Source organism: Somniosus microcephalus, chromosome 6 (assembly GCF_052327205.1).
Source record: "Somniosus microcephalus isolate GS21.2 chromosome 6, FLI_Smic_1.0, whole genome shotgun sequence".
NCBI classification, from domain to species: Eukaryota; Metazoa; Chordata; class Chondrichthyes; order Squaliformes; family Somniosidae; genus Somniosus; species Somniosus microcephalus.
The window spans coordinates 231,880,278-231,898,500 of record NC_140992.1 but is presented as its reverse complement, the minus strand read 5'-3'; the positions used below and the strand labels follow the sequence as shown (position 1 = coordinate 231,898,500).

At 47.4% G+C, this 18,223-nt stretch overlaps 1 protein-coding gene across 1 annotated transcript in view; it reads right to left on the bottom strand.

Moving 5' to 3' along the window:
- Positions 1–11,933, bottom strand: part of LOC147116515 (uncharacterized) — a 139,600-nt gene extending 127,667 nt beyond the window's left edge. The window contains exon 1 of the mRNA XM_085992050.1: positions 11,792–11,933. Within this exon, the coding sequence (XP_085848176.1) occupies positions 11,792–11,933 (142 nt within the window). The remainder of the gene's footprint in view (positions 1–11,791) is intronic.
- Between the last annotated feature and the right edge of the window lie 6,290 nt (positions 11,934–18,223).

Below are 18,223 nucleotides of genomic sequence, written 5' to 3'. Positions count from 1 at the left end.
GCTCTGGAATTACCTCCCTAAACCTCTCCGCCTCTCTACTTCTCTCTCTCCTCCTTTAAGACACTCCTTAAAACCTACCTATTTGACCAAACTTTTTGTCATTTGTCTTAATATCTCCTTATGTGGCTCTGTGTCAGATTTTATCTGATAATCACTCCTGTGAAGTGTCTTGGGAGATTTTACTACATTAAAGGCACTCGATGTTGTTCACAGTGGCGTATTCTAATTAGAAATGCAGGAAAATATGGAGGAAATTATCAACAGCAAGATCGGCACGCTGGGCGGTGAAATTTATGGTGTACGTTGCCGAACTCGTCTTAGCAGGAAAATGCAGTTAGCCGGTCACAGGTGGGGGGGGGGGCAGGTGGGGGTTGGGGGGGGAGGGGTAAGAGAGTGGGGCAGCAAGATTGGTCAGCTCAGATATCGGCCAGAAGCCTTGGGAGAGACCTGGAGTGGAGGAGGCAAGTGGTGGCTGGCAGCAGCCTATGGTTTTAATGTGAAGCACTCCTGCTCTTGTGTTAATTTGAGTGATTTATTCTGTTTACTGATTTTGGATAAAACAAGGGTCTGGGCACTTCTTTTTCTTCTAGAGTGCTTTTTGAGATTGATTCAAGGTTGATTTTCAAAGTTAACCCTTATTTATTCCCTGTCATTAACCTTCTGAGTGGTAAGCTTGTCAGTAGATTTGTTTAGTGGTTTTAACCGATTGTTAATACACGAGCCGACCTTTTGGGTTAACTTCCCTATAACTGTTTCGCTGACCGTGGTCAGATTCAGAATGGCCAATTTTAACTCAGGCCACTGAGTGGGAACAGGATGGCCCTAAAACTCACAGCACAGCACTTACTGACCCACTCCGGTCCCACCGGCCACCATTTATCGGAGGCGCCTTCCGCTTAGCGGCTCAGGCACCCACCTGAGCCAGGCAGCAGCCTCATTATCGGGGTCCTAGGACATACAACCACCCAGCTGTACCAGAAAAGGGCCGGAAAAGTAGGTACAGTATCATTTATGTGGGGCCAGAAGGAGCCGGAGTGCTCTTCTGAACTCCTATCAAAATACTGTGGCCGCTGCTATATTGGCTCGCCGGAGGCATGGAAATGAGCCACGGGCCTCAAAATGGCTCACGCCACTTGCCAGCAAGAATGGGTGGGTGTTATGCCCGTTGCCTGTCCCCCTCCCCCACCCCATTCTCTGCCAGTAGTAGATTCTAGTTTTTACCGGTCATTACTTTGGCTGTTGGGTTTGTTTCTGTGTCTTTGTTTTACAGAATGCAGGATGTTAGCTGCTGAATCTTGTTCTCAAGGCATTTCTCACATGTCATTCACAATAATACATTGGTATAAATTGTTTTAGGTGGCACTCAACTTGGGTGATTTTCATTTTGCTTACCACCCTGTTTATGCCTAAAAATGGGTCAGTGTTGGAACCAAAAACATGGGGGAATGACTCCTGGAGATCCATCCATTCCAATTTTTTGCAGATATCGATTTAGGCAGCTAGACCTCCCACCAGAAACAAATGGGAGCCTCATTCACATATGCAACTCGGGGTCAACTGACTCGGTTAAGACCACAATGCCATTTTCGTCTCTAGCCACATTGCATCCACCAGTTCCTCAACCTGCCCACAAACCATGGGTGGTACAAGTCGGGAGGTGGCCATTTCCAGTGGTATTTAAAGGGACACTCACCTGCTATCAGCTAAAATGCGGCAAAGGTTTGGGAGACATTTTGCTTGTTTTAACTTAGTAGTTTTCTTTGCTTCTTAGTCTATGATAAAGTGCTTGTAGTGACTATCCAATATTCTGTACACTTGAAGGGTTCTGGCAACACACTTCTTTCTTCCTGGATGTTCTTCTGGCAACTTTACTCTAGATAGAGGATGAGGAGCAAGAGGAGGAGGAGGAGTAGGGGCAGCAAGAGTTGCAAGGAGACCAAATATAAGGAGGTGAGCTCGCAGGAATACTTATTCCTTGCAAGGGAGTGTATAGGCCCAGGATGACATACCTGCAGATCTCTGAGGAGCAGTGCAGAAGGAGGCTTCAATTCTCTAGGGAAGTAGTTCTTATGTTCATTAATATATAGACATTCTTATTATGAACACAGCTAGCTTTTGCTAGTTACTTTTATTGAGCACATGTGGACTGGTACAGTATCTGTAGAGGCTTCCATCTTGACTGTTGCCTTGTGGGTAGCCTAGTGCCTCATGGGTAATGTAGTCTTAATATATATACAGCTGGGTAGTGTAGTCTTATACATACAGCTATATACAGCTCTATGGCTCCACCTAGTGTCCACTATAGAATGATATGTTATTGATCGTTACATCCCCCTTTCTTTGAGGTTTAACAAACTCAATATCAATCAACTTTCAAGAAAACAATAAAGATAATATCAGTAACACTTTTGTTAGTGCTCTATAAACATAAACATTTTCAAAGCTTTACATTGTACTCAAAGATTAAGTCTATCAGGCTCTTTTACTTCACGTGTGGATCTTCTCAACATGGGTAAGTCTGATGTGTCTTCATGAGATTGTTCTGGTGGTGAATGACAAGATGCAGTTGCGGCATTGTCATCAATCTGCTCTTGTATAGATCGAGGTCTCCTTGCGATCTTTGCTTGGAGAGGGTTTCAGTGTTTCCTTCACTCTTCATGCCATAACTCTCAATGTAGTCAATGCACTCTCGAAAAACTGCTGGCAGCTGGATCCCATCATACAGCATAGTCCTCTCAGCAGCCTCGGCTAATGGAACACCAAAGATTGGCCTGAGGGAAGAAGGAGTATCCACCGGAACTGCTTCCTGCTCTGGTGCAGGCTTCTTCTTTTTCTTTTTCTCTTTCCACTGCTTAACAACATCTGCTGTGGTTATATCTTTGGATTTTTTCCCCTTGCGTTTTTCCTCTTTGTGCTTTTCTTCCTTTGGCTTCTCTTTGACGTTAAAGTCTTTTTCTTTCTTCTTGGAGAAACTAGGCTTTTTGAAGACATGGATACCCTCTGGCCTTTTCACCCTTGATGGGCTCTCTGCTTCATCACCTGAGTCATCTGGTCTGCTTATGGCACAGTTTATACGGTAGACTCTCTTGACCAGTTCTAAGTCTTCACAAGCTTTGTCACCTAGTATCGAATCAAGTCTTTCAGCCACAACAGAATACATGAGATGATGCATTTTGTCTTTGACTGTCACTTTAAGTCTGCATACACCTAAGCTATCTATTTTCTGTCCATTATAGTCCTTCAGTAGTACTGACTTTTTCTGTATTTTGGGCTTTTCTTTCATATTTTTTATGTCACTCATACTGATTAAGTTTGCTTTTGCCCCAGTGTCCAGTTTAAATGTAACTAATGCTCCATTTATCTGCAGTGGGATCATCCATTTGTCCACTTTTACTGCATTGACTTTATGTTCAGCATTGTCCATTTCTGAGGGCTGCACATTTTCTGTATCTTTTTTGATATCGTCACATGACACCATTCCTACAAAAAATGTCTCACTTAAATCAGTGTCCTCAATCACATTAACTTGTTGCCCTTTCGTTGTTTTTACTTTTGAAAAGCATTGTTTGGCAAAGGGATTCTTTCCATTACACTTTGTGCACATTTTTCCAAATGCTGGGCATTGTCTTAACTGGTGTTTGTAACCACAGCGTTTACAATTAAAAATTTCATCCTCTGATTGCTTTGCATTTCTGTCCTGCCCATGTTTCTTCCCTTTGTAGGACACAGCACCAACAGCAGCACTTACTACAATCGCATCATTATTGATTTCACTGAAAGTCTTCGCATGCTTTCGAGCTAGCTCGCTGGCTTGGCATATTTTCACTGCATTTTCCAAATTTAGTTCGGTTTCTCTCAACAGACGTTCCCTGACTTTTTTATCATGAATACCAAACACAATCTGGTCACGAATCATGGATGCTTTGAGCTCAGAGAAATTACTTGTCTGTGCTTTCAGTTTCAGATCAGTTATAAAGCTAACAAAAGTCTCATTTTGTTGCTGTGCCCGAGAACGGAAGATGTATCTTTCATACGTCTCATTCTTTTTGGGAGAGCAATGTGCATCAAATTTTTTTAGCACATCTTCTAATTTTTCTCTGTTCTCCGCTGGATTAAATACAAATGTATTAAATACCTCTATCACCTGTGGGCCTGCAACCATAAGCAGCAACGTTATCTTCCTTGCGTCTGGCTTCGTACCGAATCCGATGGCTGCAATGTAGAGTTCGAATTGCTGTTTAAAAGTCTGCCAATTGTAGTCGATTTTTTCTGTGAGATTCAAACGCTCTGGTGGCTTCAAATTCTCCATGTCGCTTTTCACAATTCTCAGCAGATCTTCACCCCACTCCTGGTACCATCTTATGTTCATTAATATACAGACATTCTTATTATGAACACAGCTAGCTTTTGCTAGTGCCTCATGGGTAATGTAGTCTTAATATATATACAGCTGGGTAGTGTAGTCTTATACATACAGCTATATACAGCTCTACAGCTCCACCTAGTATCCACTATAGAATGACATGTTATTGATCATTACAGTAGTGACAGAGTTATGTCACCTTCTGCAATAAAACCTACGGCCAACTGCCACAACTAGTGCAGCATTACCTGTTGCAGGTAAATTAATTGCAGCCCTCAACTCCTTTGCCTTCAGCTGCTTTCACATCGCCACAGAGGATATCGGTAACATTAGTCAGTCTGCAGTTCATGCTTACATTGAGCATGTGACTGATGCCAAACACTTTCATCACGTTCGCCATGGGCATCTGGCAGAAGCAAGATAAGGCTGTTGGGTATGCTGTCGGGTATTCCACTCCAAGTTACACACCATCCTGACTTGGAAATATATCACCATTCCTTCATCGTTGCTTGGTCAAAATCCTGGAACTCCCTCCGTAACAGCACTGTGTAGGGGTGGTGTCGTGGTGCCCAGTCAGCTTCGCCTCTGACTGTCCCTTGAGTGGTTCAAATCGCTCCCACACCCCTGGGTTCTAGACACCGAACTTAGGTACAGGCGGCGATACAGAAAATCGAGTAGACAAGTGGTTTGGTGTAAGAAAACCAAGATTTTATTAAAACAGAAATAAAAAACACAGTCTTATGAGAGTTACTGGTATAAAATACAGGCATAAACAATTACACTTATTCAGGGAATGGGGAACACACGGTACATCGAGGGAAAAACAACTACATTAATAATCCCCCTTATCCTTATCCCACCCCCTATACCTAACTAGATCAAGCTATGAGGGGCCAGGAATTCATGCTCACCAATCCAAAACCTGTTGCTTTAACGTTGTGAGTTTTGAGGTTTGGTCTTCTGTCCTTTGGGGTACCCCGTCACCATGTGATCTCAGGGCGCGGCGCTGGAGTTGTTGATGCGACACATCTTCCCTCTCCTCAGCTACCATCGTCGTCTTGTCGCAATGGGTTTTCTTCTTCTCCCTCGGGCGGTCGTCGGCGGTAATGTTACGGTCGTGGATCGGTTGGCGGTTTTCACTGCTTACGAGATTTTGCTACCCATGCTTTGAACGCTAGCATATTCATCGCAGGCGTGGACACTCACGTCTAACGCCTGTTTATTCGCAGTGTTCAAATGCCAACTTATCCTCACTGTCCAAGCATACACTGCTAATTTCTTCCCCCAAACGCCAGCTTATAACTAGGCGTTTGGTTTTTACCGATGCGTCTTTTGCTGCCCTTCTCTGCTCTTGTTGGTGTTACCTTCTTCTTCATCTCGTCTCGTTTCGTCTGCCCGTTCGTGGCCTGTGTGTCCTGTGTGACTTTGAACTCGGGTCTCGTTCTCCTCCCGTGTTTGGTCCCGGTGTAATGGGCGTCCTTGGTTGTTGAGCGGTGCGGGGAACGAGAAGAGAACCCGCCACGAGGCCAGTGCATGAGTACGAGTGGTAGCAGGCCAAGGCCAAACAAGAGGGCAGAGTCAATGGAAGAGACCAGAGCGATTGCTACTGATGGGCCTACAGTTATACCCGTTCTTCCACTCCTTATCTGCGCGCCAAATTAGGTCAGTCCATTGTTTAACTTTTGGCGGGCTTGGTTTAAATGATTACAACCATTTGTTTTAACGACTTTAGGAGTGGTTGTCTCTGGGTCTAATGGCCCTGATGTCCTGGCTGCTTTGTCATGGATAAGACTTGATTGTCCCCATCCTACCTTGATGGCTACTGTGAGCTATTATCGATTAAACATTATCGATTAAACATGCAGAAAGCTAATGGCCACGGTTATAGGCCCATTCTACTTTGATTGGACTCAAGTCGAATAAATGCGTATTCTGTGTTTACTCTGTCTGGCAGGCTCCAAAGAGTCCCTGTTCACAGATTCCTGCATTTTAAATATCGTCCCTAAGCCTGCTTGTCTGCAGAGTCTTGCTTTTAGAAATCCTGTCAATTTTGGTCACGAGGCTTACAAAAGCCATTTTGGGTACCCTGCTTTTAAATAACTTGTCCAAAACAGGGTCCCTTGATCCATAACTCGGGGACTGCGGGAATTTTGTGAACCCTGTAACTTACACTCCCCCCTGTTGATACTAAACTTGCTTTAAGTATCATCCTGATGAGGTGAGCAAAATTTCCGACCCTCCATATTCAACCTTTCCTTGTAATTACCTATCCACGACACATGCACTTCCCATTCCGCGAAAATGTAGTGTACATAAGCATACATAGAATAATTACAGTTGTTTACACACATCCAAGCATAGAGGGGGTCCAACACTCCTGCACCACTTGGTACACATACATCTTTATTAAAACAACGTGTCGAAAAACGTTATCAAAAACAACAAAACACAAAAAAACAACAATCTGTAATCAAAAATACAAAACTCAAACAGGTGTATCTCCCTCCACCTTCACATAATGTTCCTTCCAGATCCTCTGGTTTTGGAATTCTAGTATCTGACCTTTTCCCTTGCACTGAGTGCAGACTAGATACAACACTATCCCTAACTGGCAAACCACGAGAATATGGGAAGCCAGTCTAATCCATGAAGGGACCTCTATGTTATTGAAAATGTCCCACCAGGGTGGAATCACAATATCCAATATCCTAGCCCCTATCTCTACTGTTTTCTGCTCTAGAGTGTAAAAATGTTTCTGTGAAACTATAACGGCTTTGAGTATTTTGGTAAGGTGTTCTGGGAGAGGGGGAATTTCATAGCCAAAATGCGCTACATACTTCTGCAGGTTGGTAAAATTCTCCTTTACAGTGAGGTGAACAGTGGAGGGTTCAGGAATGGGGACAATTCGCTCCTGGGCCATTTGAACTTCTGCCTCGGGTTTAAAGCAGAAACTGCTGTCACTAACCGGACACCAGCTATGCTGTCCATGCTGGTAGTGGGGCGCACCTGTGGTGACACAATATGTCCCACCTCCTATATATGCTACCTGTGGGGGACCATGGCCTTGTGCCATTGCCTCCATGGTACAATTTATAGGTTTCACGCCAGCAGCTCTGAACCCGCACTGTGGTTTTGAATAGGCATTCAAGTGCTGGGGACACAGGATTATGTGTGCTCCCCGGCTCCGGCACCCTGAGAGGTCAGTACCTGTCATAGCGTGCTCCCACTTTATGACGTAAGGTGGGACCGCTGTGAAACGAATGTGTGCACCCCCTTGAATGACTCCAATGTTCTCTACCCTGTATACCGGCGTGGGTCGGGCTGTCCTACCCATGACCGGCATCCTAACTACTATTCCCATGATGGTGTGGTTAGACCGTCCACAATCCAGCGGGACTGGGTAGGCTTCGGAAGCTAGCCGGAGTTGGCATGGGCTTAATGCATTCTCAAATGGATGGAGGGCTGTGAGGTGTTTGTTGCTGATCCAGGAGGGGACTAAACCCTGTTTTAAATCCTCCAGATTACTGCGGCCTTCGCCCAGCAGCCACGCCCCATACAGCACACACATCTTGTTCTGCACAGCCTGGTCAGAAGCATTTCTGTCCTCCCTTATGAGGGCATTTACCGTCTTTGCGTGCTTTTCCAACTCCGCTATAACCTCCTTTAAATGGACCGTCATGGCCTGGTCCTCATGCAACTCTGTGCCCACTACTTTGTTCTCATCCATTAATATCTTCCTTAACTGTGTTTTTAAACCGTTTATCTGGGTCTGCAGCTCTATGTCATCCAGACTGTTGATGACAGAGGACCCGGTATTAAACACAGTAAAAACATCATTCCATACTCCCCTTCTTTGTCTCCCTGCATTACCCAAAAACTTGCGGTGTGTGGTGTACAGTTCGGTTTTGTCGACATTGGCAAAATCGAACTCATAAAACTTCTTGAACATGTTTTTTAATAGGGCCTGGTATAGCTGCTCTGTTTCTTTGGGGCACCACTCCGGTAAATGTACCTCGGTGAGATTTAAAATCACGGAGGCTACCGCGTAGTGTACCCCCGGTACAGCACCTGATCCGTAGGCACTAGTACCAGCCCATTCCCTGGTCCCTTGGTGGTGGTGGGGCACCCTTCTCTGGGTAACCTCGCAGCCTGCGCTGTGGGCAGGGGCTTTCGGGGGCCCGTTACAAGCTCAGTGGCATTCACTGGGATTGGGGAATATGGGACCGCGCACACCTTCCGGCTGGTATCCCACTTCATCCCCTTCCCGGCGTCTCGCCACTGCCGGTGGAAAATGATAGATATGCCTGCGGGGCAGACCCTCTCTGACCCCCACATACAGATATAAATCCCGTGATCCGGTTCCCACCACTTGTCCGAACACACACTTAATCCTCCGTGAGTCCCTGTAATCGTCCGGTGGGTATTGTTCCCCAACCGTTCCCACTCGACTGCAGGAATTCTCATATCTTTGCTCAGCTTTCTGAGCCACCACCACCTACCCAGAGGAATGTGTCCCTTGCACATTAAACATACACGTTTCCCTACGGTGGCGCTGACCCTTGTGGTAACGACCTGTACCCTGGGGCATAGGAGGGAGGCCTCCCCGTACGTGAACCCGGTCTGGCTGGAGTGCTGAGACGAATTGAACCCCAGCCACCCTTGCCCTTCCCTCGTGGACGTTGACGGCGGCCTCCTCCACATCCCGTTCGCCGCTTTCGTCGGTTTCTATAGGTGCTCTCTCCCCCAAGCACCCGTAGATGTGAGAGTCTTCCACATCGCCTCTTTTTCCCAGGCTCAGTCCTATCAGGGCGAGTAGGATTACGCTCCCCTTCATCCTGACAGTCTTTCTGCAACAGATACAAAAACATACAGCCAGGTCCCCAAGAGATTCTCTGGCTTGGGTGAAGCATAGTCGAGCCTTGCGACCTCGACTCAAATACATACACTCTTAGCAGATTACTACTTAATTAAAACTACCCATCACCTTACTTAACTTAAGCTAAATACCTAAACTTAAGCTAAATACCTAAACTTAACAATTACCGAAACTATGTACATCCGCTGTCCGTCTCCGGGTGGCCAGCCTAATCCCTGTTGGAACTGCGGCCCACCGCTTCCTCCGGCACAACCGCACTGTCCTGCACTGTTGGTCCCTCGCCGCCCGTGGCTGCTGGCTGGGGACCTCTGTCCTTGGACTTCCTCCTAACTCGGGAGGCTGTCCCTTTAAACTGGGGAGATGGTGACCACAGTTTCCTTGGCTGGGGCGTCCATGGGGACCTTCTGAGGACTCTGGCGGGTGGGGTTTTCTTGGCTGGTGGGCCTTTAACCCGAACCGCCGTCCCCTCCAGTGCGGTCTGTGGGCTTACCACTGCCGCTAGCTGGGGATCTTTGCCCTCAGGCTTCACCTCTCCCGAACCTGGGCTAGGGGCAGGTAACTCTTCACAGCCTGTTGCTGCAGGCTGAGAGTCTCCGCCCCCAGGTCCCAAACCTGGGTCCGGGGCGGGGTCTTCGACCTCAGGTCCCTCCTCCTCTACACCTGGGTTAGGGGCGGGGTCTTCACCCTCGGGTCCCTCCCCATCTGGATCCCAGAAGAGTGGGGAAGTGTCCCAATCCGTGGGCAGGATGGCCCCTCCCCTTAAACAAGCCACAGCGCCTGCCTGTAAATCTGTGGACTCGCTCCCGCTGCAGGCAGAGGATTTCTATCCTCAGGCCTTACCCCAACTGGTTGTTTTCTCCTTTCGGGTTTAAACAGTTTGCACTGATTAATGTGAAACCATTTTGCGCGCCGAGGCATCGTAACGGCGTATACCATAGGGCTGGCCTTGTCTACGATGCTGTAGGGCCCCATGTATAATGGTTCCAGACTCCCTACTCGGGCATAGTTCCTCACCATGACCTGATCTCTTACCTCCCACTCGTGGTGCTTTCGGGGTTCCAACAGCAATCGGTTACTCCGATGCTGCCTACCCATGTTCCCAGCCGCCTGCTCGTGGACCTGCTTAAGGTGCTCGAAGATGTTTCGGGCGAACCTGTCCCGGTTTACCTCTCTGAGTTGACCTTCTGTGAGCACCGGGGCTAGTACATGGGTGGGGGTCCGCATAACCCTGCCAGTCATCAGCTCGTATGGGGAGTACCCCGTGCTCTTCAACTTGCTGGCCCGGATCCCCATCAGAACCAACAGTAGGACCTTGGCCCATTTACAGGGTGAGTCCACCGTCTCCTTCCTCAACCTTTCCTTTAAGGTCCTATTCATTCTTTCCACAATCCCTGAGGACTGTGGGTTGTGTGCAATGTGCCACTTCCCTTTGATGCCTAGCAGCATAAGGGTATTCTGCATCACCTGTCCGGTGAAGTGACTCCCTTGGTCGGACTCCACATACTGTGGTAGCCCCCACCGTGAGAACACTTCCCGGACCAGAATCCTGGCAGTACCCAGAGCTGTGGCTGTTCTACAGGGGAAGGCCTCTACCCATTTCGTGAACACATCCACCAGGACTAGGCAGTACTTATAGCCTCCCTGGGCGGTGGGCAGGGGCCCGATGTAGTTGACCTGTATCGACTGCCATGGTCCCTCTACCCTCCTGATGTGTCCCATGGGTACCTTCCTTTTATGGGGGTCAGGGTTATTAGCGGTGCACACAAGACAGCCGGTACAGAACTCACGGACATCTTCCCTGAGTCCCGGCCACCATCCCGCCTGTTCCACGCACTGCCAGGTGGTCTCAGGCCCGGGATGTCCCGCTCCTGGCCCCTCATGGGCCAGTTGAAGGAATTCCCTCCAGTGCTGTTGCGGCACAACCCACTGTTCCCCCCGGAACAGCATGCCCTCTTTTACGGAGAGGGTTGCTGCGCCGTAAGGGCCCTCTACCCTTTTTCCCTCAGTCACTGCACTGAGGACTGCCTTGAGGACGGGGTCTTGGACTTTGACCGTCTTAAGGTCCGGGGCTAAAGCTACCCCTGCACTCCCTTGGGTCCCGTCCCTACCTCTGACTGCCGCCATGGGTCTGGACCCGTAGGGGTCCCAGAAAGTGCCTGTGCGGGCACCCTCCTTGGCGAGCATGTCAGCCTGCTGGTTGCCCTGGCTGCGGGGTTCTGTGGAGGAATGGGCTTTCACCTTGTGGATGAAAATCTCCCCTTCCTCCCCCACTGCTGCTAGGATCTTTTCCAGCAGGGGTTTTACTGTGAGGGGTCTCCCGTCGGCGGAGGTGTATCCGCGGCGGGACCAGATGGCCAGGTAATCCGTACACGAATTGTGGGAGTACCTTCATCACAAGGACTGCAGTGGTTCAAGAAGGCGGCTCACCACCACCTTCTCAAGGGCAATTAGGGATTGACAATAAATGCTGGCCTCGCCAGTGATGCCCACATCCCAGGATCGAATAAAAAAAATACAGTATTTCCCCCATTCCAGGGTCTTATTGACTGTACCCATATCGCCCTGTGGATTCCGCCACATGATTTTACTATCTTCAAGAATCACAAGCACATCCACTCCATTAATGGGCAACTGGTGTGTGATCACCAGCAGCACATCATGCAGGCCAGTGCTCGTTTTCTTGGCAGCTGTCATGGTGCTTTTATATTGCACAGCACATAAGAAGCTGGCTGCTTGAGGACAAGAGCTTTATCCTGCACATTAATTGACAGCGACGAAATAAGAAGGCCCAGCAGATCCATCTCAGGGCAACTCGGGATGGGTAAAAAGTGCACCTTTTCTCGCATGACCCATATCACCAGAGAAAAAAATAGGAGCCAAGAGAACAAGGTGGAACATTAAATCCTCCACAATGAACTCGTCTGCAGCTGAAGATGTCAAAATGACATACGGTTTCACCCTCTACACAGAATCATCCCGCTGGAGTAATAATCAATATGGAGCAGCTTTACCTATAATCAAGTCTATTCTTCTCATTGTATTCAATTATCACACTTGGTTATTGTTCTGTACCGTTTAAAATAGCTGCAGATCATTCAAACACATGGACCTTTTGTGTGCAAGTGTTCACTAATCACTGTCACTCTTTCTCCCCTGGAATAACTTCTCATTAATTTAAGAACCCAAGGATTAGTTGCAAAAATTATTTTAAACATTTACCATAATTCCTCTGCACTTCCAGAGCTCCCATGGCAGTGCTCACGGGTATTCTGGGACCTGACGGGCAATGTCTGATGTTAATAATGGTCTTGCTGCAACTTAAAGGTGACAGCAGTTTACCCATAATTGCAATACAGCAAATGTACTGAAGCAATACATCACGTGACTGACAAGAGGTAAACATTTTCGATGCTTTAGTGATACTGAAATAAGCAAGCCTGGCAAATAATTTATTTGCAATACTATTTGCCTACCACTTTCCACAACTCCCTTTAGATGCAAGTAACTTTGTTTGTTCTTCCTTACCAAAATATCTTATTGCTGATTATTTACATTATAAAATATTAATTATTTTGTTCTGTCTCCAAGGTGGATTTGCAGTGTTTGCTTTAGAAGCAAGTATTTACTTGTCTGTTTATTCTTCCTTTCTAGTTCCCCAAACCTTCCACCTTCTCAGTTATTTACATTATTAGAAAAACAAGACTATTCTCCCCTGTTCCCACGGCGGATTTGTAGTTCTGCAGCCGAAGCTGTAGTTGGTGTAGAATTGCCAAGGAACAATTTCCCCACTGTTGAGACTCAAATAACCAGTATCTGATTGAGTGATCATTTCTGTAGTCCAGACTTGCCTGACTGACTGTCTCCAACTGCAATATCCGAGGTTAGCATCAAAGAGCCTCATAACTATCCTCATCTAGCCCTGAAGCAAACATTAGTTCACCTCAGTGACGCAGAAAAAACCTCAGCCCAAACAGAAATTTTATCTGTCCTATTTTTACTCTCCTCTTGATCTAATACTGTTATTAAAGAACTTTCCTTGGGAGTTTGGTGTAAAGCTCAGATAGCCACGTAAATGTGGTTTCCGCCAATTTTTTGCTGAAGTTACAATGGCTGATAGGGAGGACTCCTAAAGAGATCTGCGGCATTAATTTCAACATATGTTGATTCTATAGACAATTAATTTCTTTAAGGAATAATGGATAACAATCACAAAACTTTCATATTCTTGGAATTGATGGCTTGTAAATGGATAATATATTCAAGCATCAGAATATTAATGGATGTAGCCTAAATAAATGTTAAAGAGAATGACTTTATACAAAATGAAGTGCAACTAATTACAGAGGTTTCTTTTCCCCTTGATAATGCATCCACTGGCATTGACATTTATCTGCAATATTACAAGTACCAATAGTTCATCACTTCTTCAAAATTAATATACTTTTTTCCCCAAATGATTTCCGCTTAAGTGTATTTTATACTTGTGAGGCAAATTGCACATCAAAAGTAATTGCCAACCTTAACATCATTAATTTAGGGGTGAGAAATTCTTTCTGCTGACTGGCGTTCACAATACTCTGATCAAATTTACACAACAATACCAATTAATGAGAGATATTAGTTGGTGATCTGCTCACCCAGAAATATCAGTGTTATCAACTGAAGATGCAGAATAAACACTAAAATTATATTTTACCGTTATATTATATATTTGTGTACAATATCAGGAGGAAGGAAAGTAGTGTTCTTTTAAAGTATAAATCAGATTAAGCAGGATGAAGAGATGGTTTTTCTCCATCACTTTTTTCCCTGTTTTTCCTTGTATATTGGCTATTAAAATAATGTTTGTATTGACCTTTAAGTTCCTTTGACTCCCGTGTTTTGCCTGAGGAAGAATATTCTGAAAAGGGCTCTTGGCAGGAGGCCTTTCCCATTGGGGTCTTCTGAGAGCAATTCTCTTACCTCAACCTGAGTCAGGAGCAGTGTGTGAAGTGTCTGCACTTTACAAAGGAGGTGTTCACAGAACTCTGCCACCTCTTGCAACCAGGCCTGCAGCCTCACACCAGGGCAAGGAGAGCACTGTCAGTGGCTGTGAAGGTGATCGTGGCCCTGAATTTCTTCACGTTGGGATCCTTCCAGGCTGGAGTAGGCGGCATCTGTAACATCTCGCAGTTTGCTGTCCACTGCTGTATAAGAGAGGTGACCGACGCTCTTTATGCCTGGAGAGTAGACTTCATTATCTTCTCTCTGACCAGAGAGAAGCAGGTGGAGAGTGCACGTGGCTTTTCCAGGATAGCGAACTTTGCCATGGTGCAGGGCGCCATCAACTGCATGCACATGGCTTTGCGGGCACTGCATCTAAATGCTGAGATGTACCGCAAAGATTGCCACTCGCTGAATGTGCAGTTGGTGTGCGACCATGCTCAACACATCACGATGGTGAATACCCAGTATCCTGGCAGCAGTCATGATGCTTTTATTCTGCTGCAGTCTGCTGTTCCCTCAGTCTTTGAGCCATCACGACAGACCAGAGGCTGACTACTGGGCGACAAGGGTTATCCACTGACCACCTGGCTCATGACTCCACTCCGCAACCCAACCACACGTGGGCAGCATGCATAAAATGAGAGCCGTGCTGCTACACGGAATCTGATAGAGCAGACCATTGGCGTCCTTAAACAATACTTCTGCTGCCTGGACCATTCTGGAGGAGCCCTGCAGTACTCGACAACCTTGCCACCAGGCATACGCTGACCAGCTGAGGTGGAGGAGGAGGAGGAGGAGGAAGAGGAAGAGGAGGAGGAGGAAGCAGGGGAGGAGGAAGAGGAAGAAGCGGAAGGAGGAGGCAACCCAGGCAGCCCCTTTCTGCTCGGACTGTCCGTGATCGACTCATCTGTACGAGTGAACGCAACCCCAATTGCCCTTTCAACAATAGGTCCACACCTTACCTTCCCTCTGTTACTGACCATCACAGCTTCATCTTGGCCACAATGCTGAAATAAAAGCCACCACAAAGCAGACTTTCCAATCCAACTTTATCCATCAATCCATCCAATATAACATAACAAAGTCAACTAATCACGCTTGTGCATTCCCTTAGTGCCTGTCTTCGGTGTGCCTTTGCCTGTCCTTAGTGTTCCTACGATGTGCTACCCCATTGGCTGCAGTATGGCTGGTGGAAGGCTGCTGACTTTCAGTGGGGGAGACTGAAGATTGCCTTGCAGGACGGCCTTGAGCAGCTCTGGGCCTAGAAGGCCTGGCTGCAGACTGCACCACCTTAGCATGGACGGCAGTAGTCTGGGCTGGCTGGCTGACAGGCAACAGCAAGGGTGCTGGCGGAGTGACAGTGGTGGGAGTAGCGATGCTGTCATCCTGAGAGAGGACAGCAGGTTCATCTTCCACAGAGCCACTGCCACTCCCCCGAGGCGGCGCCTCAGCATTCCTAACCATCTGTTGGAGGACAGAGTGCTGGTCTGCTGTGAGACCCTGCAAGCCCCTTTCCACACTTGTAAACCCAGCCACGATGGTAGGAGCCTGAGCTTGCATAGCAGCAAGCTGAGCCTGCGTAAGAGCAGTCTGAGCTTGCAAGACAGAAGTCTGAGCTTCCACTGCAGCACTCAGATGTAGGGTGGCTTCTGCCTGTGCTGTAATGGAAGCTTAGACATCAGCCATCAGACGCTGCATGATGGTTGGGTCCACATGTGCATTAATGGATCTGCCCACCCATGTTGGAAAGGATGGGCTCCAAGCTCTGCTCAAAAGCCCTGTGCAAGGTTGGTGCCGGACTCCTCCATACTCTTTGTCATTGCATTCAGGTTTTCTGGCAGGCCTGCCAAAGCATCATGCATCTTGTTGTGCATACCCATCAACGTTCTTCTGTAGGCCGCCCCATCGAAGTCCTTCTCTGAGTCCTCTGCAGCAGAACTCATGTGTGACCTCGCCCTCTAGGGAGTTGGCATCTGCGCTACCCTTTTCCCCTGCCCTGGCTGCTTGTGCCCAGTGCTCACCACATGCAGATCCTGCCTCTAAGCCACCCTCTAAACTCAGTGCAGTGCCAGTATCTGAGTTGGTGGCTGCAACTGTCAGATTGAGTGACAGTGTTTCTTCTTCTTCATCACTCTCCTCTCCCTCTTCTTCTTGAACCTCTGGCTGGTCAGGTTGGATTTCTTGGGTCTCTGATATGAGAAAGGCACAAGGGTAGGGTTGTGGTGAGTGGAGGGTTAAAGCAAGAGGTGCATGCTTACCCCATGTGCAGCTTGTAAATCAGAAGAGATTGCGGGATGAGGTGGAAGTGGGATGTGAGAAGGAAGATAACATATGAGGACACCGGCATCTTGTACTCTTTCAGCCCCGCCGCTGGCCACAAGTTCAGCCATGCCCCTCCCAAGAATGGCCAGCACCGTCTCTTCCATGAGGGTGAGGTGATGCAGGTGAACCTGTCCCCCCCCACCCCACCCCAGTTAGATTCTGCTGGCACAGGTTATGCGCCACCTTTTCCTGCAAGAGAAAGGGAAGTGTGTCAGTGAGTGTTGTGCAATGTGTTTAGGTGATGTGCCTGTCATGGTTGAATAGCTGACTGTGTGCAAGCTGGAAGATGTGGATGTGAGGCTTGCAGCAGTGGTAAGTGTGTGTGTGTGAGATGGAGCATGTGAATGCGACATATGAGTCGTGATTGATAGAGATTGTTTGTAGGGGAGTGATGGGGGTTAATTGAGCAGTGTGTGAGGCTAGTGGTGCAGTTTGTGGGATATGATTTTTGAAGATGAATTTACTGACCTTGACCACTCGTGTGAGGTCATTAAACTTCTTCCTGCACTGTGTCCACGTCCTCAAGGCTACACTGCTGGCATTCACCACAGTAGCTATCTGCTCCCACTGTACTTTGCTCTGCTGCCTGGAGGGCCTCCTGGGCCCCTGTGAAAAGAGGACCTCTCTCCTCCTATTGACCTCCTGCACTAAGGCATCCAGTGCTGCATCGGAGAACCTCGATACACACTCTCTCCCGTGTTGTACCATCATTAATAGTTCCTTTCCACTCTCTTCCTCAGCCAGTTCAATGACCTACTTCAGGCAGAATGCACTTCCCCTTTAAGAGGTGCAGACTTCCTTTAAGTAGTGCAGGCTAGCTTTAATTGGTGCTAGCCTTGCATGAACTTGAGCCCCCTGGGCTGAATGTTACAATCATAGAAATGAGCAGGCAGCACAAAGTTCTACTATTGCCTGGGAGTGAGTGTCATGGGGTAAAAGCAACATGACAGCTGCCTGGGATCCTTGCAAAAACTTGCATTATCCTAACATCATAGGATCCCGATTTGCATGTATAGATGAGGCCCCCGCCTGTCTCTGGTGGGCACCCCTGATGACTAAAATAGCAGTTGGCGTGAAGGCAGCGGGAACGGAGCGGTAAGTATTCTGAAAGGATTTTAACCATCTGCACGCCTCTTTCCTGCTAGGCAGGGTGGGTTAAAATCGCCCCTAAAGTCCTGGAGGCCCAGCTGTGAGAAGTGCAACAAAGAAGAGTGGCTCTTATTGGAGCAGGTCAGCGTGATTGTCTAAGCCTGGTAGACCTCAAAGCAAATTCAGAATAAGTTTTCAGGCATCTGCAGAAGTGCCAAGGGTAAGTGTTTTTTCCTTTGCATGCTTGTTATCTCTTTCTCCATGGAATGTACGGAACACAGGATTTGATGTTTTTCCACCCCTTCAGAGATACAGGATGAAGATAACATGCTTCCTTTTCACAGCATGCAATGCATGGTATAAGGTACATTTTACTATAGGGTACCCTAACACACTTCACATAGTACTTGAAATTCCTGCTCTAATTCAGTACTGCTACCAAAACACCAGGCCCTCTCATTTACAAAATGGGGGATGGAATGAGTTCCTCTAATATTCTTCACTGTGTTCAGCTTGCAGCCCAATGTTTGGTGTTCTACTGAACCTGCCTTGAGTTGTGAGACTTGATGCAAGAGCACAAGTCAAGA